This window comes from Physella acuta, unplaced genomic scaffold (assembly GCF_028476545.2).
Source record: "Physella acuta isolate Inbredline_101_S28 unplaced genomic scaffold, ASM2847654v3 ptg000009l, whole genome shotgun sequence".
Taxonomy (NCBI): Eukaryota; Metazoa; Mollusca; class Gastropoda; family Physidae; genus Physella; species Physella acuta.
This window is the reverse complement of record NW_026731529.1, coordinates 157,875-182,101: the sequence shown is the minus strand read 5'-3', so window position 1 is coordinate 182,101 and position 24,227 is coordinate 157,875. Positions and strand designations below refer to the sequence as shown.

The 24,227-nt window shown below is 31.6% G+C and overlaps 1 protein-coding gene and 1 non-coding gene across 2 annotated transcripts; one reads left to right on the top strand and one right to left on the bottom strand.

Annotated features, from left to right (window-relative positions):
- Positions 1 to 4,706: 4,706 nt before the first annotated feature.
- Positions 4,707 to 23,897, bottom strand: LOC131928769 (transmembrane protein 145-like). The gene is made up of 14 exons (XM_059284924.1): positions 23,701 to 23,897; positions 20,425 to 20,499; positions 19,874 to 19,948; positions 18,695 to 18,762; positions 15,313 to 15,439; positions 13,498 to 13,582; positions 12,461 to 12,532; positions 12,027 to 12,176; positions 10,351 to 10,523; positions 8,568 to 8,740; positions 7,590 to 7,710; positions 7,283 to 7,342; positions 6,613 to 6,831; positions 4,707 to 5,156 (listed from the first exon to the last, which is right to left on the bottom strand). The coding sequence occupies exons 1-14, from the start codon at positions 23,803 to 23,805 to the stop codon at positions 4,851 to 4,853; spliced, it is 1,809 nt and encodes a 602-aa protein (XP_059140907.1). The 5' UTR covers positions 23,806 to 23,897; the 3' UTR covers positions 4,707 to 4,850.
- Positions 9,355 to 9,426, top strand: Trnah-gug (transfer RNA histidin (anticodon GUG)). The gene has a single exon. It is a non-coding gene; the product is annotated as a tRNA-His (tRNA).
- Positions 23,898 to 24,227: the final 330 nt, after the last annotated feature.

Below are 24,227 nucleotides of genomic sequence, written 5' to 3'. Positions count from 1 at the left end.
TTTACTCTAATTAAAATAATTAATCATTTATAGTAAGTACAGGTCTCTCTGTCACTACATACAAGGACATTTCCCTTAATACAAAATCCATTTGGCACAAATCCAATGTATAGCATTCCCTTTATAAATTCACTTTGAAAAATGTATTATTTTTAGTTGATACCTCTGCAGCCTATAGGTTAGGATTATTATAGTTGTAGCCAGGATTATGGCAAGGTTTATGGCCAGGGATTGCCAGATAAAATCAACACTGTTGCTAATTTTTCTACATGCCTGGGCCTGAACATCCACAGAGGAAAAAGTAAAGTTCTCAAAGTCGATGCATCAAACAGCAGCCCTATAACATTGGCAGACAAACCCCTAGAAGAAGTGGATAGATTCACCTATCATGAAGTATTGTTGATAAACAGGGTGGGACAGAAGCAAACAAAAAAAAAGGATGAGCAGGGCAAGAGCAGTCTTAAAACCTGTTTTACCCTATGAAGCTGAGACATGGAGAATAACTGCCAAAAATAAAAAGAAAAGAAACTCTTGTCTCAGAAACATTGTTCGATTATGCTGGCTTAAAACCATCAGAAATTATGTCCTATGGCATGGCAACAGACAAATGAACTGCCAGCTGAAGAAAAGATCCTCCAGAGAAAATGGAAATGGATTGACCACACACTCAGGATGCCTGTATTCATCATAATAAGACAGGCCCTTGAATACACTGGGCAAAAGAAAAGAGATAGACTAATGAAGACATGAAGAAGTGACTTAGAAAAAGACACCAAGAAGATTGGATACACCTGGGGACAGTTGGAGAGACTAGCCCAGGACAGAGACGCCTGGAAAGCTCTTGTCAGCGGCCTATGTCACTGGAGGGACGACAGGCAAACCTAACCTGAATATGGCCTGGTATAGAATTTAAGTATTTTCAGTATTAAGTAGAACATCAGCAAATACATGTTGGATATCATAGTAGCACCTTATTTATTTATTAATATATATATTAATATATATTTTTTGAGACAAAAAAAAATAACTACACTGGAAAATAATCACCCAAAGCATTGAAGTTTAAAAATTAAGTAAAAGTAAAAAAAGAAACTGAACATTGCTAAAAATGTATAGAAAGAAACTCAGAAATATTTAATGGAATAACCCCTATACAAGAAATACTGCAAACCAAGCTTAAAGACATTTAGTTGACATAAAGCTCAGGATTATCATGTAAAGATGTAAAAATGGGATTGAAAAAATACATAATGTGGTGAGTCAAAAAAGAATTGGGGAAAAAAAAAGTTTCACAGTCCATATTGGCACCATTGCTATCGGTTCGCATTAGAATCAAAAAGAAATCACACGTCTTTAAAAAGGTTATTTCTCTTTACCCTTTTAAATCCTGGTGTAAAACATACCTTTTTTTAAAAATTATAGTTGTTCAAAATTCACAAAAATTAAATATTGTTAACGTGCTTTCACTAAACATTTCAATACAATAAAATCTTGTACAATTTTAGTCTTGACCTACAAGTAGACAGTGCTTAAACCTTTTAAAATTGAAAAAAAAAATTATTTTTTATTTAAAAGACACAGCAGTGAATAAAAATTCCTGATGACAAACACATTACTTGCATAGTGAAAGTGAACATGGTATCAAGATTATTTATTACATAGATAAACTTTGTAACAGTAATCATAATTTCCACATACGGTATAATACTTTGTTGTTTTAATCAAAACAGAAATTCTTTGGACATAACAAAATTGTAAAAGAAAAATTAAATATTTTTAATTTGATATTTTATGTTCTAAAGTTGATAAGATTTTAAAATACACACAAAATATGGCTGGCCACAATATCCCTTTAATCTGATAAAAAAAGAAGTTTTTCAGATAGAGAAACAAATATTCTAGTAAAAAGTAAAAAAAAAATTATATAATCTTACAGTACAGTATAAAGTGATATCTTACATATTCTAAAAGTAATTGACAAGTAAGGATAGGTAATTAAAAGGTTACATTTTTTTTTAATTAACATTCTACTAATGTGTGATATATGTACAAATTCATTGTGTTCACTGAAATTAACAATGAAAAATAATTAGATAAAAAATGAACACTGTGCTGTTCATACATACAATAAATGTTTTCAAGTTTAGAATTATAAACACTGAACTTGTCTATTCAAAATGTAATTTTCCATACTTTATTTTTAATACTTTATAAAAGCTATCACATTTTATTCAATACAACATTAATTTGAAATTTTTAAAACTTTTTTTTAATTAGACAAATTGGGTTTCCTCATTTATCTTAACAGAACAAATTTTTCTTTTTTAATTTTAAAATCAATTTAAAATTTGGAATTTAAGAACAAATTTTTCTTTTTTAATTTTAAAATCAATTTAAAATTTGGAATTTAAGAACAAATTTTGCTTTTTAAATGTTGCTTTTATAAAATTAATTTAAAATTGGAATGTAAGAACAATTTAATTATTTATTTTGCTTTTGTAAAATCAGTTTAAAATTTGGAATGTAATCTTATTTAACTTAAATTATGAGATTCTGAGTATAATATACATAAAAAGAAAAGTATATCCCAACACAAAATAGACTACATAATGCTATTGTTTAGGTTAACATAATTTTATACACATATGGAAGAATAACAACACAGAAGAGTTGTTATAGTTATGTGAAGCCTCCCCACCTTGATATGTTTAGTGAATCACTCAAATAGGACTTTATAAAGAATGTCAATCCAAATTTTTTTTCAGTCAAACAGCCCACAGATACCCACATTGTGCTAAGTAACATGTGGGTTCATGGGGGGTCAAAGGTTGCCATTATAAAATATGTACAATGGATTGAATGGAAGAATATCACAAGTTAAATATTTACATTTGGCGAAGCTTCATCAACACTTTTCGTGTATCATACTGTAAAAGGAAGCTAAAACTATAGTAAAAATATCCACTATGTTAATTCAAATCAGCTCTTTTAGTTTATCATACTGTAACTGTAAGCTAAAAACTGCAGTAAAAATAATATCCACTACGTTAATACATATCAATTCTTTAATTGTATGTTACAGTAAAACAAAGCTAATGACTGCAGTAAAAATAATATCCACTATTTTAATTCTTATCAAAACTTTTAGTGTTTTATACTCTAACAGTAAGCTAAAAACTACAGTACAAATAATATCCATTATGTTAATTCATATCAACTTGTTAGTGTATTATACTGTAACAGTAAGCTAAAAACTAAAATAAAAATAATATCCATTATGTTAATTCATATCATCATTTCTAACATATCATACTATCATTAAAGAAAGCCTAAGTTTACAAATCAAAAGAATTATTCAGTATACAAAGGCACATTAAGACATTATTACCTAACAATATTTTCTTTTCAAAAAGTCAAGCAGAGCTGTAAAAAAAGTAATATAATTTCAAGCTAACAGTGTCACTTTTATTATATCTAACTGGATGGTCAATTTATATCTTTCATGAACAGGAAGTGGAAAAGTTCAAATTAATATCCTATAAACAAAACTGTATCAACAAATTAGTTGCATTATTTCTGCTAACAGCTAGACATAAAAAAAATATGTTTGGTGTAATGTTAGTTAAGAAAGGATAGTGTTGAGTTTAAGTTAAAGTTTAGATAACTACTTGTGCAGGACACAAAACTATGTATACATTATTCTCGTCCATATAAGCCAGCTTCAACTTAGTTTAGCTACATCTATACCAGTGGTTCTTAAACTAAGTTTGATTGAACCCCAGAGATTCGGTGAGTCAGTCTCAGGGGTTCAGCTGAGGTCAAGACACACACCCGACTCGTACGATTCATGATCAGATTTTTTCAGTGCAGGTTATAGAACTTTTGAAAAGGATTTGGTAGGGTTCACTACCTTCAAAAAAGGCTAAGAACCACTGTTCTACACCCTTTGCAACACAAAATTTAGCTAAATAGCTGATTTGTATAAACACAAAATATATCTTATCACAGTATCTATTACAGATCAAATGTGTAATATTATATAAAGTACAATATTACATAAAGTATAACATTACATAAAGTGTGACATTACATAAATGAAACATTACATAAAGTATAACATTAGATTAAGTGTAACATTACATTAAGTGTAACATTACATAAAGTGTAATGTTAGATTAAGCGTAACATTACATAAAGAGTAACATTTTACATCTGACCAAACACAAAGGGTGCAGTAATTTTGATAAAAATTGTAAGAAAGTTTGTTTTATGTTGCAACATCCATGTTTTTAAAGTATCTATTTCCAATATAATATTAAAGTTAAAGATTTTAAACAAAATCAGACACATGAATGTTTTTGTAAATTATATATTGTAATATAAAATTTAAAAACAAATGACAGCAAAAGAATTTATATTTTATGATCATTAGGTAATTTAATTGTAAAATATACTACATTGACTTGTAAATCCTTATTGACTTGTTGCTTGTTTCAGATGGTGTAAATAATTAAAACATATTGGAGAAAAAAAATGGTGTTTTGCATTACAGCTGAAAATTTACTAAAAAATACTTTTTTAAAATTTAAATAGTTTAGCTTCATTGTCCCTGTTTTGTTCTAACCTTCTAACCCTAGGATGTTTTATATTACATATTACAAAAAATGTCAAAAAAACATTTGAAATTTTTTTTTAATTTGGTCTGTTTTAAAAATTGACAAAAAAAATATTATTATAAAAAAAAAGGTTAACCATTAATGTGATTGCTTTTGTTCTAATCTTTTAAATTTTGGGTGCTTTTAGTTCTTTATAACTAAGGAAAATAGACCAAAAAAAGATTATTTTTTTTCCTAATGTTGCTGCAAGGTTAAAGATGGAGTAATGGGAGGTAATCCAACTCCCTTCAGTGGAGGAAGAGTTGCCTGGATTGGCTGAGTTGGTGCTGATGGTACAATGGAAGGTAATCCAGTCCCCCTGACAGGTGGCAGAGTTGTCTGAGCTTCCCCCTCCAGGTCACCCAGGATAGCTCTCCTGAGTGGTGGGAGTTTGTTGGCGCTCACCTGGTTCTGCTCACTGTTCTGTTGGTTGTTTTCATAGAGGGCGTTGGTGTAATTCTGGTTGGTAACTTGATGGCCAATGGGGGGCAAGGCCATAGCCTGTAAGATTTATTTTAAATAGTTTTGATTATACGAAATAATTTCTATTTGTATTAATAGAAACAAGTTATATGTATTGATTATAAGGAATATTTCCTACTCAATTCATTGGAAACTTTTTCTATTTTAAATTTTTTTAGAACCTTGAAGGCAGATATTTAAATCTTGTCACAAGAATGTTCTATTAAAAAACAACTTAACAAAAGATCTATCTTAATTTATTTAATTTTGATAGATTCTTATGTGTTGTTTTTCTTAAGTTAGTAAAGTACATATAAATTTCTTAGTATTACTTGTACAAAAATAGATTCTATTTAATACTAGATTATTTCAATATCCATATCCTCTTAGATTCAGAGTTTCTTCCAGGCATGCCCCCCCGAAAAATTTTTACCGACCCCCGAACGAAATGAAATTTATATAATTTATATAGAAATATATACTTTTAACAGTGTCCGCCCCCCCGAAGAAAGCTTACCGCCCCCCCCCCCCCCGAAAATTTCAAGTGCCCCCCGGAGAAAAAAGTCTGGAAGAAACACTGCTTAGATTTTAGGTCAGAAGCTTGAGATAAGTGTGTTGAGGGGAGGGGGGGGGGGGGGTTGCATACACATACCTAATAAGGTTAACCCACGGCTATACAAATATAAATTATATAACAATAAGAACTAAGGTTATACAAACATAAACTATGTAACATTAAGAACTAAGGTTATACAAATATAAACTATATAACATTAAGAACTAAGGTTATACAAATATAAACTATGTAACATTAAGACCCAGGCTATACAAAAATACACTATGTAACATTAAGAACTAAGGCTATACAAATATACACTATGTAACATTAAGACCCAAGGCTATACAAAAATACACTATGTAACATTAAGACCCAAGGCTATACAAAAATACACTATGTAACATTAAGAACTAAGGCTATACAAATATACACTATGTAACATTAAGAACTAAGGCTATACAAATATACACTATGTAACATTAAGACCCAAGGCTATACAAAAATACACTATGTAACATTAAGACCCAAGGCTATACAAAAATACACTATGTAACATTAAGAACTAAGGCTATACAAATATACACTATGTAACATTAAGAACTAAGGCTATACAAATATACACTATGTAACATTAAGACCCAAGGCTATACAAATATACACTATGTAACATTAACAACAATGTATGGTAACAAATCTCTGAGGATCACTCAATTTTGAATTTTATTTTTTCAATTAACAAATTTTAGAAAAGCTCTTCTTCTTCCTTCTTAATTTTTCAACAGCATATATGGAGCATAACAAGGTGACACGAAATACTTAATTGTGTTGGAAAAGCTCTAATTAAGCTATAATTTTAACTTTAAAAAATTTATGTTTTCCTACTCACAGATTAAACACGGCTGCGGTGTAATTAAGGCCCTTGATTGAGAAACCTACCTGTGGGTAACTGGGAGGTGAGTTGTCCCCAGTGAACGGATACCTGTCCAGGGCTTTATACATGGGCCTGTCACCCTCAACGACCTCGGATTTCCCACCTTTGAAGGTGACAAAGAAGGCGAGGTTAGGCCCAGTTCCTGTGATGGCCTCGGATGAGCTGATAGTGTAAGGGCTGTCAGACCTGGATGTTTCGTCTTCGGCTTCACTGACAGTGTCAATCTGAGGGGACAGTGTTACAGGTATTAATGTACTGACTTGCAAAAAAGCATACATTTACATGTATATAGACACATGTACATATACATAAATAAACCATAGAAATACAACTAAACTGTTTAATATGACTGTATAAACACATTATATTATTTTTAGAAAGCTTAACTAAGAAATTGTAAAACATATTTTTTGTAAATTAAAAAAAAAATTTTTTATTATACTTGATTAGTAAATAAAAAAAAGATTCAGAAATTATTTCTGGTGTAGTAGAAAATTACTAGGCAAATTACAGACATCAAGAAATTCTTTTAGAATTTTTTTTAAAACTGGACAGAAATTGTTTTTAAGTAATACAAAAAAAAAGATATTTCTGAAAACAAAGAAAGTAACATATCAACTTGGGTAAAATTATTTCATTAGAACAATGATTCTTAAATTCATGTTTTGTACTTACCTGTGTAGTTTTAATGTGATATGGGAAATTTCCATTGGCTCTGCTGGGCATAGTCAGAAACTGTGGAGAAAGTCAAAATAGCTTTAATTATTAAACAATTAACAGCCACCTCCCAGCAAATTTTAAACGCAACACCCTAATTATTTAAATAATAAACAATTTTATACAGTAAAAGTAAATAAGTGAAATAAACTAGGTTTTTTTTTCATTTTAGCAGTACCAAAAATATTTTTTTCTCATTTTTATGACCGACAAAGACATCTTTAAAATGTATGATAAAAAAACTAAACATGAACTTCAATATTACCAAGAACACAGAATGACCAATACAAGCAATCAGCTGCTGTATTCCATTGACAGATTTTTCTCTGGTCCATTTCTCCATGGCAAACATAGCCAACATGGTGGTGAAAGGGGCAGCCCAGAACCTGAAAACAAATGGTCACGTCAATAAATCTTAATACATGCTAGAATCAGGTTAACAGAACCCAATTCAATATTGAAATTTTAGATATACAGCACAATGATAAACATCCCAACTGTTTACATATTTTTAATGAAAATTATTGTTAGTAGAGTAGTGAACCTTAAATCTTGAATTAAATTGAACTTATACTGTTTATCTCATGTTAGGGGAAGTAAATGTGGCTGGGCAAAATGCTGACCACACCTTCCCTTCTTATACCGAGGTCAAGAAACATATGAACTCTACTTCATCTGTCCAATGGCTCTCTAGGACTAAAGAGGATTCTTTACTTTACTTTACTTTTTATCAATTAAAGCATTAAAATTTCTAGTTGGTTTTTTTCATAAGCTGGATGAGAAAATAACTTTGATAACATGACATCAATGACTGTTTATCTCATGTTAGGGAAAGTAAAAGGCGGGTGGGCAAAGTACTGACCACACCTTCCCTTCATATACCAAGATCAAACATATGGACTCTACTTCATCTATCCAATGGCTCTCTAAGTCTAAATAGGATTCTTTACTTTACTTTTTATCAATTAAAGTATTAACATTTCTTATTGGTTTTTTCATAAGCTGGATGAGAAAGACTTACATCAAGTCAATGACATACCACACTAACTAGTGGGTCTATATTGTTTCCTTAAACAGGTGATAAACCAGGTATTTATAAATTTAAGTTTATTTCAGTTTTTATTTTTATTAAATATATACAAATTGTTTTTTTCCAAGTCACTGCCATTAAATAACTATAAGTTAGCAAAAACAAATATAAAGTTTTATAAAAGGAACAAATTTTGAACAGAACAATACTTGCCATATGGTGAAGATTGTGTAAAAGACGATGTAGAAGTGAGACTTAGAGTTGTAGTGCTTTAACGTGAAGACCGCAGCTTTAGTGAACCACAGCCAACCAATCAGAATGACTGTGATCATCCCATAGCCCGGGGGGCTCTCGTAGTAGTACAGGACAAGTCCAGGATCAAACAGCTAAATGAGGTTAATTAATTAATAGATTAATTAGAGGACAAGTCCAGGGTCAAGCAGATAAATGAGGTTCATTAATTAATAGATTAATTAGAGGACAAGTCCAGGATCAAACAGCTGGAGGAGGGTTATTAATTTAAAATTAATTAGAGAATAAGGTCAGGATCAAATAATTAACATATAATTAGAGGATAAGCCCAGAATGAAACAGCTGGATAAGGTTAATTAATTTCACAGATTGATTATGAGAGGACATTTGGATCTAACAGCAAGATGAAATTAGTTAATTGATTAATTATGATCTTTACTTTTTAACACGTTTTTCTTAACTCAGCTTCGCATTTATTTGTTTGTTTGTTTGGAAGCTTGTTGTTAAAATTGACATCGAAAATTAGCCCACTTCTGATTGCTCTAGAGATCTGAAATTTGGAATGCAGGCTATTTTCGCCTAACAATTTCAGATGCAATCATAAAAACTAGCAATTAGAGACCTAAATTAGCTTAATTAAATTATGCCCCAAGGACCATAAAATCGAGGACATGATTTCTAAACATACCGACAAGACTGGAGGCCTATTGACACAGTTACTTCGGCCCTAATCGATGTGAGCGCGCTGGCCGTGATCGTATAGTGGTTAGTACTTCGCGTTGTGGCCGCGACAACCCAGGTTCGAATCCTGGTCACGGCATGTAGGCTTAATTAAATTACGCCCTTTCTCGGTTTAAAGCGTATCGGTCGCTCAAGATTTTTAGTCCGTGTATTTATAAACACTTAGTCAAGTCATACTTAATCAAGTCATAAGATAAAGTAGAAAATAAACTATATAAAAAACTTTTTAAAAACCACGTTTTTCATGTGTAGCAACGGACTAAAAAGGAGAAAATAAAATACTTAAAAAAAACTTTTTAAAAAACTACGTTTTTCTTGTGGACTAAAAAGTAGAAAATAAATTTTTCTTTTGTGCTTCCTCGAGCTGTGCAGGTTCTTGTGATGACTGACAAAAAACGTGGGTCGGGCAGATGGGTCGGGAAATTTGATGGTGAACATACCCACGTTTTTTGTCAGTCATCACAAGAACCTGCACAGCTCGAGGAAGCACAAAAGAAAAATTTATTTTCTACTTTTTAGTCCACAAGAAAAACGTGTTTTTTTTTTAAGTTTTTTTTAAGTATTTTATTTTTAAATTAAAACATAAGTTCAACTAAAGGTAATCAATAGTAAGATGAATTGATTCTGACCATGTCAATTATTGTTATTAAAAACTATGTAAAATCAAATTTCATTTAAAAATATGTTAGTTGCTGTCAAATTTGAACTTAATATTTTTTCTACTAAATCAGATTTAAATAAGTCAATAAGCTAAATGAACTCAACCATGTTTAGCAAAAGTAAGCATTCATTAAATTTTAATTTAAAGTCAAATAATTACTATTGTTTATGACCAAACTGAACTAAATTATATTTACTAAACTTACACAATCTATCTTGAATCTGTTGGATGCCCCAGATTTAAATATTACTACTTTAGTAGTAAGTTTAGTACTTTACCTTTACTTAAAGACACACTACATTAAACTGATCCTAGTACAATTTGTACCAACAAAACACTCACCACCCCTTCCCATATAAAAAGCACCACCAAAGCTATGACATAGAGATTGATGAAGACAGTGATCTTGACAGCATTCTTCTTTGAGAGCCTTCCCCTTACGATTGTGTAGCCTTTAGCCATCAGAATCAACATCAGCATGAACACAATGTGACCACATGCTTGAAGGATCCGCCCTGGAAATAATATTTTAAATAGCTTAAAAAATTTAATTGAATTTAATGGATTTTTTTTTTAATTACGGGATTTTCATAATAGGGCTGGTAAGTAGCTCACCAACCAGTTACATGGCTTTTGCAGGTTTTATTGAGCTGTAGAACTGGTTGGTGACCTACTTACCAGCCCTATTCTTGTTTATTTTATTACAGAGTTAAACCAGCAGGGAAGGCCAAAGACAGAACTGGAGGCAGAATCTTCTTGAAAAAATTAAGAACGCAGGCCTGTCTTGGGATATTGTAAAAAATTACACTCGGGGACCAGGTAATGTGAAAGGTTATTGTTGAGGCCCTATGTTTCATAAAGTGGACTAACTCATTCAAGGTATTGAACAAATAAATAATTGAAACTATTACATCATAAACATTGTTTTTACATTTTAAACACCAATGTGTGGAAGTTCACTTATTGTACAAATGACATTTACTGAAAAATTAATGATCCTTCTGTACTAGCTGCTTTTGTATTATAAAAATGGAATCACAAAGGGTAAAAAAATTACTCTAAGAGTAAAAGTAAAGTTCCCTTTCAAACCTGACGGTCTATGGGGCAAGTGAAGTAGAGTTCACTTGTTTCTGTGACTTCGGCATATGAAGAAATAGTGTGGTCAGCACTTTGCCCAGCTGCCTTTACTTTCCCGAACGTGAGTTAGTTACCCATCAGAGTTGGGTGGACTCAGGGACGGTCTACTGACTTGAATCCAGATTTGAACTCAAGACTTACAAATTAGCAGTCCTGCTCTCTACCGCTAAACCAATCTGTCCCCTACTCTAAGAGAGTATATGCTAATAGTCAAATTAGGCTTTTTTTTTAAAAAAAAAAACATAGGTAAAAACACAGGTAGAGCTATACTGTATCATATCAAGGTTTCTTATTCAATATTAACGTTAATGTCAGGGTTACATTAAGGGTCACGTTAATGTCAGGGTTACATTAAGGGTCAGGGGTCAGGTCAATGACACGTGTAGAAAAAAATAACTGATCTTCCTTAGGGGTCATCCATAAATGACGTCACGCTTTCTTGGACGATTTTTACCTCCCCCCCCCTCCCCTCCGTCACATGTCGTCGCAAAAAGCCAGACCCCCCCCCCTAAAATGACGTCACACTTCAGCCAACAACCCCCCCTCACAATTGCTTTTGAATTTTTCATGAAACATCGATATTTTTCCAAAACCTTGTCAGAACTCTGTCAACGTAGAGTATTTTGATCAATTCCTATTACAATTTAATGAAAACCGTTTTCTAAAATGCGAAATAACGGCTAAAACTCGTTTTCTAAAATTGCTTTTTATTATGCAAAAAAGTGACGTCACACCATCTGAACACCCCCTCCCCTCATCACACACCGTCACAATATTTACGGACCCCCCCCCCCACCCCCTACAAGTGTGTCGTCATTTATGAACGACCCCTTAGTGAGAAGTAACAAAACCAAAAAGACTAGGGTTTGAGATCCACTCACCAAATACCTCCAATGGTCTAAGCTCCCAGCCAGTGGAACCGTAAGATCCCCAGGCTATGACCATACACAACAGGTGTAGGAACCAGATGATCAGGGTCACCATGTACATCTTGTAAGTGGTGTGGAGTAGTTTCCTCTTCACCAGTACCACTGGAGAAATTTTAAACATTAAAAACATTAACTGGAAATTATTTTCACTTATTTGGTGTATATACCACTGGAGAAATTTTAAACATTAAAAACTTTAACTGGAAAAAATATTTTCACTTGTTTGGTATACCTATATATATGTTTTGAATACAATACTATTTAAAGACTTTTTAATAGTAAAATAAATAACATTGGTTATTAGGAGCATTTCCTAATAGGGGTTGCTAAAGGATGCTGTCTTAAGAATGTTGTAAAAGGAAATTGCCTTTAGAAAGATGCCTTACCTGCACAAGCAATTGACAGAGCCACCAAGATGATGTAGATGATAAAAAATATAATATCTATCACCAGAATATCTGGAGATAGAAAAAGAAAATATTTTCATTCAACTTTAGATGACTAAGACAATCTGTATAAAAAAAAAAACTAAATTATTTAATTAAAACATGTATTTTAATGTTAAAATATGTTTACATCACAGAAATTAATTGAAAAAATACAGTCAAATACAAATTTAGTTAAATAATGGGTGCAACAGCATCTCATTTAAATGTTTTAAAATTTTGTTTCAGTCTTTTAATTAATTTTTAAAATAAAGTTACTATCACTTTGTATTAATACTGGTATATTATTGGGAGTTTGCAGTCGTCCCACCCCCCACCTCCTCACCACATACAAAATAGAAAAAATATTTCATATGAACTCTACATCACATTATGAATCAATACTTTATATGTTATTAGTAGGGCCTAAATATTTTCCAAAGCCATATGAAAATTTTAATCCTGTATAGATTGTGTAAATTTTGTAAAAATTTTATTTTATTGGTTAAACCAAGAATAAAAAGCTTCTAATCAACAGACTCTAGATTTTATTTTTAAAAAAACACTTTTTTTTGCTGAACACTTAATTAAACGATTCTAGCCTAAAAAAGATAGATTATACTTTGCGTATTAAGATAACAAAAACTAAATATGTATAAGCTTTTAACTTCTTTTATTAAAAAATGTCAGGAGATTTAAGAACTTTTTTAAAAAGATTAATAATTCTAAGCTTTATTATCATTTTTTAAAATTACTTTTTATTTTATTTTTAAAACAAATTTTATTTTGAATGTTTGCACTGAATGTTGATTTAAATGAACATTACTAATTAGTTCTGAAATCTAAATCATAAGAACAGGTGATAATCCTGATTTAGAAGTGGTGCCTACCTAAAAGGTGTCAAATATTTCAGGATGAAAAAAAAAAAGACACATAAGAACATAAAAAATTCAACCCCACATAACCAAATGAAACAAAGTTTATTGAAACAAACTTACAGAACTCATCAGCAGAGAACTCCTTATGTAGCAGATCATCCCCATTGGTCATGTGGAGCTTGTAATCCAAGTACATCCCACGAGCCTTAAAAAAAGGGTTGCAACCATTTAAGCTATTTGTAGGAAATACATAAAGTCTGAAAATGGACTCAGTACATTGCTTTGTTTATAAATTCTGCAAGAGTTGCCATTTTATTTGACTTTAGGGAAAAACTGTATGGGTCGCCTGCAGAACGAGACCACTGTCCAATTCATCCAAGAAGTTGGACTTAATTTTGTTGTTTAAAATCCACAGACATAAATACAATTAAGAACGAAGAAGAAGAAAAATTTAACGTTAATCCATAAAAATTTTTTACTTTTTAAAAAGATACTGATTTTGCCTTTTTACTTTTTTAATTAAGCTACTCTCCTTTTTCAAAAACAAATATACTGAAAATTGTATTTTGTTTTCTAAATTACTTATTTTCTATGAATTACACTTATTTATTTTGCTATTGATTTTTATAATATAAGCACTCTTAATTTAAAATACCATATTCAATAAATGGTGACAAAGATGTATATATCTTCAAATTAAAAAATCATCATTTTTTACAAAGTAAATAAATTTAAATATATAATATTAGTATTGTCATAAATTCATAAAATGTGTTAATTGACATGGCATGTATTCTGTTGTTGACTAGTGGGCCATATTGTGATAATAGGGCCACATTGCACACATAACACCAGAGTTTCTTCCAGGCATCTCTTCGGGGAGGGGCTTTGCCCCCCCAAAAAATTTTTACCGCCCCCCCCCCCCCCCAAACGAAATGAAATTTATATAATTTATATAGAAAATATATACTCTTAACAGTGTCCGCCCCCCCCCCCCCCCCCCGAAGATTTCAAGTGCCCCCCCCCCCCGGAGAAAAAAGTCTGGAAGAAACACTGCATATCACTTACTGTATTGTTGGCTGGTGGGCCACATCATGACAAGAGCCATACCACTTACTGTGGGCCACATCATGACAACAGCCATATCACTTACTGTGGGCCACATCATGACAACAGCCATACCACTTACTGTGGGCCACATCATGACAACAGCCATATCACTTACTGTGGGCCACATCATGACAACAGCCATACCACTTACTGTGGGCCACATCATGACAACAGCCATATCACTTACTGTGGGCCACATCATGACAACAGCCATATCACTTACTGTGGGCCACATTATGACAACAGCCATATCACCTACTGTGGGCCACATCATGACAACAGCCATATCACTTACTGTGGGCCACATCATGACAACAGCCATATCACTTACTGTGGACCACATCATGACAACAGCCATAACACTACTGTGGGCCACATCATGACAACAGCCATATCACTGTGAGCCACATCATGACAACAGCCATATCACTTACTGTGGACCACATCATGACAACAGCCATACCACTTACTGTGGGCCACATCATGACAACAGCCATATCACTTACTGTGGGCCACATTATGACAACAGCCATATCACTTACTGTGGTCCACATCATGTTAACAGCCATATCACTACTGTGGGCCACATCATGACAACAGCCATATCACTTACTGTGGGCCACATCATGACAACAGCCATATCACTTACTGTTGGCCACATCATGACAACAGCCATATCACTTACTGTGGGCCACATCATGACAACAGCCATATCACTTACTGTGGACCACATCATGACAACAGCCATATCACTTACTGTGGGCCACATCATGACAACAGCCATATCACTGTGAGCCACATCATGACAACAGCCAATTCACTTACTGTATTGTTGGCAGGTGGGCCACATCTTGACAGCACCACAAACCACCACCTCTCGCGGGCTGAACTGAAATCCATGTCCCCAGTACAGACATACCACTCCTGGCCTTTCCTCAGTTCTTTGACACACCTGTATAAGTGATATATTTATTAACACCTGTATAAGTGATATATTAATACCTATATAAGTGATATATTAACACCTGTATGTGATACATTAACACCTCTATTAATGATACATTAATACATGTATTTGTGGTATATTAACACCTGTATTAATGATACATTAACACCTGTATAAGTGATATATTTCTGTATTAATGATATATATATATATATATATATATATATATATATATATATATATATATATATATATATATATATTGGTGATAGATACACCTGTATTATTAGTAATATATTGAACAACTGTATTAATGATGCTATAATACCAGTATTTGTGTTACATTAACATCTGTATTAATGATGCATTAACACCTGTATTAGTAATACATTGTGATACATTCAAACAAGAAATTAGTCATATATTAACATATGTTTTAGGTTTTAGGTTAATGTAATATACTTATTTAATTAACAGTTCTTGAAATAATTTTATAAAACCAACTAGAATGAAGAGATTTTATTAAAATAAAAAGACTTTCAAACTTTAAAAAAAAAACAAATCTAAAGAAAGGGAAGAAAATATACATTCTTTAATGACAGATTAGGTAGACAACAAAAAGCTATTGCCTTGAAGACAACACAACTAGAAAGCTCACACAAAAGATATGATATAAAAATTGAAGCAGAAGGGATTTAAGAAGTATGCACAACAAGATTAAAGGGGGATTAGATTGCTCCATTCTTATAACATTTATTTGATTACATTTGTATCAACCATCAATCAAGCTATTTATTCTTAATAAATAGATGTGCAACCTATGTTAAAAAAATTTGAATCAAATATTCATTTTTGTTAATGCATAAATGAGACTTAACATTTTAATAAAACATGGATTATTTTGTGATCAATAATGCTAGGGTAATTACTGTAATTACTAGAATAATGTACACAAAGAGATCAGTGTTTTCTATTAGACTTTTCTCTGGAGGGGTGGGGGGGGTGGCACACTTGCCTTGAAACTTTCAGATGGGGGAACTTAGATTTCCAGCTGAGGCGGTAGACTATGGTTAAAGTGTATACAAATTATATATTTTATATATATTTATATATATATATATATATATATATATATATATATATATATATATATATATATATATATATATATATATATATATATATATATATATATATATATATTATATTATACATATTATTATATATTTTTCCTATTTTATTCAGAGGGGTCGTGGATGTGATCCATTAAGGGGGGGGGGGGGGGGGTAGTATTATTCCCCCCACCCCCACCCCACAGAGGGATGCCTGAAATTAACTTTGGAAGAGATGATATGCACTGGCAATTATTGCCTGGAATAACCATGCCTTAAGCCAAGGCAAGTCTGTCAACAATAAACTTGGGTATTTAACAACAAAACAAAACGGGTGCAATAACAAGGCTAGTCTTTAAATTTAATAGATATTTTGTTGGATATTTTAAAATCCATACAATTTTTTTTAAGGGACAGCAGTTTTGGGTACTGTCTGTAGGACATCCATAAGTTCACACAGTTTAATGAGTATAGGACTTATAGTATAGTGAAGGCAGCTGGGCATAGTGCTGACCACACTATCCTTTTGTGTACTGGGGTTAAAAAAAACCAGATGAACTTTACTTCATCTGTCTATTTAAAGGGTATCTTTAATTTACAATTTTAGTTTCTTTAGGCAAGGTAGTACAGTATCATGTTGAGGTTTATTTTATGTTGTTTTTTTTACTATTTCTATTAGTATGGATTTTAGTGTTAAGAAAGAAAAATCTGATGTGGTTTTGGGAATATGGTTAGTCGCTGGGTAATTTTAAGGTAGAAATACCAAAATAAGAAAACTTTAACACACTTGTTAAGAAACAAAAAATAACCCTCCAATGATTTCCCATTTAGAGCTCTTGCAGGAAAGGTAAGTTTTCAGACTCCTCGACAGGATTAGTTTACAACATATGTACGTAGCAAAGCCAGACATAGTAAATTATCAAACAACAAAACCATCAATATTGGGTGAAGTATTAAGAAAAGTGCAAATTTTATTTCTAAAAAATACACTAAATTTTTTCCTAGCAACTACAAATTTTACCAAAACAAATACACATCTACTGAAAGTTGAAAATGTTATTACTTAAAACTGCTGTTGCATCATTAAACTTTTTTTTTTTGCTTATTTGTTGCTTGGTTGCTTATTTTAGATTTTGCTTATTGAAAAACAGAAAAAAAGCAGACTTTATAGAGAAAAGCATTTTTAGAAAGTATCATCAAGACATGCATGGAGCCATCTAAGTGTATTTTTAGCAAAAATACTTTTTTAAAAATGAAAAATATTCCACAGACCCTCCATTGCCACTGTAAAAAAAAAGTTTGACCAAACAAAGCTCAAAAAAATCAAAATTTACATTCAGTACAACAAAACCAAATATATAACTTATTGTGTGTAAATATAATTAATAACTTATTAAAACCTGAATTAATTAACTCTTTTAATGTGTTCAATAAACTATTTTTTTTTTATTTTAAATATTATAAAAATTAAAACTTTATTAAAAAATTGTATAATTCCAATAATGTAATCACATGCCATACCTATTATTTTTTAAACACGAATGTTATAAAAATTGTTTAACATTTTAATAATTTTCTGCTAGCTGTCTTTTTTTTAAATTATTTTAATTAATTAAATAGACCTAATTAATTAGAATTATTAGTTTCTTTTAAAACACATTTAATCTAATGTAATGAAGATTACAAATTGGCTAGGGTTAATATACTGCTTATGTTTGACACCAATCTATAGAGAAACCTAATCAGATTTATTTAACTGTAGACAATCTTTTCAATGGAATAGAATAAATAAGATTTAATTTATGTTGTGATTAAAAATTATTATTATTTTTTTAAATTGTTATAAACTATAACTATAAAATGAACACATCAAGTTTAAAATACAAGAGTTTTCAAAACACAAAGGCAAATTAAAATGAAAAAGTTCACTGAACCTTGAAAGTAAGCAACTCAGTTTGTAGGATATAATACAACATACATGACTACTGAACTGTATCAAAAATAAGGTCTTAAAAGTATTGATTATCTTTTCAAAACATACAGGGAACAGTGTATTACATTACATTAACCCAACATTTAAACTCCACAGCTGGCTGTGATCAATGTAATGGGGTATGTCAAGAAGATAAAAATAGAATATTGTGCTTACATAGAGCCTGCAGGAGCCAGGGGAAATATATTGGATCCTCTTAAAGCAGCTACCTGTTCATCACAAGTCTAAGTGCAGAACAAAGAAAAAAATAAAATAACAGTAAAACAAGTAATTAAAAAAAGTCTAGTGACAATTTTAGCGCAATTTCCTTGTGTTATCTAAAAATAGCTCTGTCGTAGTGTAAATCAAGAGCAGGGTTAGTAAAACCATTGGTTAGTTATTAAAACGTTTTTTATTAATTTTTTTTTCAGTATTTTACATGTTTTATTTACAATAGAGTATAGAGTAACATGACTAAAAACCATTGCGCGCCCAGCTACCGAACGTGACGTCGCAGCCATTGAACGTGATGGCGCAGCTATTGAACGTGATGACGCGTGTGGTGTGGTTGCATAAAATGCCTACTAATTCGGTCCAAATTTTAATTAATTCAAAAAAATTTTTGTGACCGAACGAAAGGATATTTTTGAAAACTTTCTTCGGCAATATTGTTTTAAATTATGAAAGGAATCGATTGGTACATGTTTCAAGTCGCTAAGTGGTCTGGTTGCCGAGATATGGGCCAAAAACTGCTTTTTTTCGAGGTTTTTTGGCTTTTCCGGGAAATCCATGAAAGAAACCCGGAATTTTTATGGCCTATGTTCATCCTCGTAACTTGCTTAACATAATTGCTTTTGGAACTAGTCATCGATATTGCTTCGTTGAGGAGGAGATACGACTTAAAGCTGCGGACACACATCCATCCATCCATCCATCCATCCATTCATTCATACATTCATACATCCAGAAATGACGGGTTAATAAACGCAATTCTCCAGAATGGAAATTGCGCTAAAAAATGTGTTGTTTGTTTAGACTTTTTTTTAAAATACAGTACAATAGGTTAATAAAAATAAAAATCATTATAAACAATGTGTTATTTACTGTTTTGCTTTTTTAACAGTACAGTATGTTAATAAAAGATCAACAATAATTGTGAAATATTATTAGGAAGTATTATTTGTTGTTTTGCTTTTTTAATACATCAGTGGATATTTATTAAAAAATAGTGATTCACCATTATGTACACAAACTAAGTGTATTTCCAATATCATTAAAAATATACATTGTAAAACAGAGAAACCAACTTATTTTTAAAACTCTCTTTAAAAACAAAGAAGCAAACAAAAATCTTACCAAATCTCTTTTATACACTGCATCCCATTGGCCAGGTACATCATAGTAAAACAAGAGATTTTGAATTCCATATTTCTGAAAAAAAAAAAACATTTTGATTAACAGTTTTCCAGTTTATAAAAAAAAAATCATTTGAGTTTAACATGATATTTCCCTTTAAAAAAAATAATAGCTACAACATAATGAAGAAAATATTAAATTCAGGGACTGGGAAAATGGAACTGTGTACAAAAAACTGGGTATTTATTTATTATTTTATTTTAATTTTCTTAAATCAGCATTCATAGACTTTAACAGAGAGTGACTAATGTACATTGTAGCATAATAAAAAAAAATAAAAAAAATAATAATATAATAATAAAAAATATTTCCACTAAATATGATAAAATTAAAGTTTATAATTTGTATTTTTCTATTTGTACAGTTTTCTGTGGAGCAGTTTCCAGTTTTCCAATTGTGAATTTTCTGGGAATTATATAATACATATATGACAATTATATAAAATACTTCACATATCTTTAAATGATGTTTATGTGTTTAAAAAGTCTTACTGTAGGATACTCTAACTTATAGTTCATGTTCCCGATGTTGCTGAGGAAGCAGAACCTTGTTAGGAACATCCAGTCCTGAAACAACATAAAATAAAATGTCTCTATATTGTTAACCAAATTCTTAAAAACAATCATTTAGAAGCAAGGCAATTTTCAGTCAATTTGCAAATTATTACACTGAGCAGTGATAATAAGTGACAATACTACACAGACGCATAGGCAGGTGTTACATATATTTTTCAAATCATCCCCTCCACATACAAGTTGTAAAGCAATTAAAATTAGTATAATTAACAGGTCTATGAAAGAGACAGAGCAGGTTGGTGTTAGTTTTTAGTTTGGTGCCTAGTCTAGAGTCCATAAGACATATTTGAGCCCACTCAGCCCTGATGGGTACCTATCATTAATTGGAGAAAGTAAAAGAAGCTGGGCATAAAATTGAACACAGTATGCCTTTAATATAGAGCTCACAGAAACAGGTGTTAATTGTCCTAATTGTCATCTTGTCTGTGATGCCGTATCAAACTATACAGAACTTATGATGTCAATGTATTCAACCAGAATGAGAAAGGCTACACATGAGTAGATGATTAGGTCAATTGAGCTTTGTTGTATTTTACAATATGGGATACAATTAACAAGGTAAACATTATCCCAATATCAATGTGACCTTTATCTTTATAAAAGTAGTTTGGTTACTGTAGTAAATAGGGTTGGGTTTAGACGGGGAACAGGGCATTCCCCCCCCCCCCGTCAATTACCCCCCTGGACATTTCCCCCCCCCCTGACATTACCCCTGGTCAATTACCCCCCGCCCAGTAGGACATTTACCCCCCCCCCCCCCCGACTGGGTTAGAGTTAGGATTAGGGTTAGGGTTAGGTTTAGGCTTAAACCAATGTCTAGCTTTGGTTTTGTTTTTGTGTTAAGTTTTGGCTAAGGTGGATGCTTAGGTTTTGGTCTTTTTCTTAAGGTTAGGATCAAAGTAGTATATAGGTATAGAATTCTAGTTAGAGTTAGGATTCTAACTTGAGAGGGGGGGGGGGGGGGGGGGGTAATTGACAGGGAGGTAATTGACAGGGGGTAATTGCTCCAGGGGGAAATATGGGGGGGAATTCTGGGAGGGGGGGGTAATTTCCGGGGGGTAGGTCAAGTCCTGTAGCCGTTTAGACTTCAGCTTATAAATAGTATTAGATTCAGTATAAGGTTGTTAAATATGTAGGATTATTATATAACAGTTGTTATATATTTGATAGGGCCTAAAGTTAGATATGGCTAAATAAACTATGAAGCTCATGCCTTTGCCGTTAAAAACAAGGCTGGTCTGAAATCTGTTTCTAGCTACCAGGTTTAATATTGGCTTAGCCATAAACACTTGAACCGTTAAACATGTCAAAGAAAACTGTCACACAGGTGTGCCATAAAGGAAACAAGCATAAAAGACCAGGCGTAACTGGTATGAATAGGCCTAGGCTCAGTGTGTCTGAATCCGCTAAGGGCTAAATTTAAAAATAAAAAGGTGGAGAGCAGGCCACAGTGACCTATTTTTATTAAAGGAGAATATTGGTTTTCTTGGCCATGGGTGTTGACATTAAATGTATTACAACATAGTGTGTAGCTGAAAAAAAACCTATAGTCAAAATATAAATATGTAAAATAAACATTAAAAAAAAACTTTTTTTTTTTTTTGCTAAATTGAAATACCAGAAGTATTTTTACCCGAAATTTTTAGTAGCTCATCTACTTAGTGTCAAAACAAAAATGTAAAATAAACAAAAACATCTGTTGTTTGTTTGCTAGAAAATCACATACCAATGGATTTTTAAGAACAATTTGTCAATTAGTAGCTTATTGGAAACAAAATCATAACAAACCATTTTAGTTTCTTAATTTATTTAATTTTTAATTAAAAATAAAATAACTTTATAAGCTCAATAGGTCTAATGACACTACTACTATAGATTTTGTTTATTAATGCAGATTCAGTAGGCCCTAACCTTCATTATGTTTCAATAATAATAATAGATACACTAAAATATTAGTAGGTCTACCCATAAAAGCTAAGCTTCACGAACATCTAACAAGGTGTGCTATATTTGAGGTTGATATACAATGTATGTTAATTTGTTTAGATTTTTCATCATTGATATTTGTTTTAGAATTCATCTATCCATTTCCAAGATGTTTAATACTATATAGTAAGTACATTATTGGATATGAACTCATTAGGAAAGATGCTAAGACAAAATAAAAACAAAGGTACTAGAAATCTTGATTAATTAAACAATAAAAAAATGACCTTGGCAGCTATACATTACTAATATTTCCATGCTCTCCTGTTACGTTTGGCGTGTAGTGTTAAAACCCTAACCCTACTGATCTCACCACAGATGATAATCCTAAACTTAAATTACTCAAACAAGCAACACCAGCAGAAGATTTTATAAAGTAAAAACCTGGATGTATACACTTAGAATACACTAAAGTAACAAAGCAGTCTTTTACTTCATAAAGAACAGAGAAGTAACCAAGGAAAAAAAATAGCTATTCCACCACCACCCCCTCCCCTTTCAACAGAATCGTTTAATACTGAAATAATATAGATGCTCTATGTATGACTGTATGCATGTAGTATGTGATGCATGCTGCAGCATGAGAAAATTGAGACATGGTGAATTAATAATGATAAACCCAATAAAACATTTTAGGCCTAAACCTGACTTAATATAGAAGAATGTATCTGATACATTGACAAATTCATTCTATCAGGCTTAAGAATGAAAATGCCTAGGCCTAGGGTCTAGGCCTAAATAATAAAATATAACATAAAATAATAAAATAATTAGGCGGCCTAGGGCCTAGTTCTTTTGATTTCTAATTTAAAATTATCTAGATCTAGAACAGCAGTTCTGTTAAAGACTAAATTCTAAAGTACTCTAAAGTACTAAAACTAAAGACTAAAGTGTCGTAACACTCTTAGTCTTAACTTAAACTGAGTTTTTTAAACTCTTTTAAATTTTTAAGTGATGTTCACAGTCATTTTACTCATTTATTATTAATTATTATTATTATTTAATTTCAAGTGGATTTTCTTTAGATCTAGAAGACTTATTAGTAGACTAACTACAGAGTTGCAGAGTGTACAGATTCATGGTGCCAGAGACCAGAGGCAAAGCAGAGACTTTTTATTTTTTTTAACTTTTTACCTCAATTTCAAAATTTTAATTTTAGATTTTTTAAATTTTTAGTTTTAATTAAGTTTTAGATTTTAGTCTTACCGAATCTGTTTTTATTGTCCCTTCTACCCATTTTGTTTGTATGTCCTGTACACAAGTCAATACGAGAATTACAAAAACAATAACGATTCTATCAATGGCAAACATTCCTCCAGTGTTTTTGAAGTGTTTTGTTACAAGTAGGGCTGAAAGACTTGTTATTGCGATTGTAAAACAACATCCACCATTTTGAAGTATAAGTCACGTGACGGTCGCCGAGACGACAGTCAACAATACCTAAGGCCTAGTCAATTAATTTTGCTTTCTTCTTAGCAAGAAGAACCGTAACAGGGATTCTCAATCCATTTTCATTTTACTTCGAACTGTGGAATAATGGAAAATGTTATAAGACTTTAAGAAATGAAGATCAAAACTCGACATCTATCTAAAAACTCTCAAAATACGTTCTGATAACAACACTTTGCTTGACTATTATTATTAATATTAAATTAAAATTAGGTCATTCATTACATTTAATTAATAATTACCTTAGCATTAGGTTAGGGCAGTTAGGGTTAGCATTAATAATT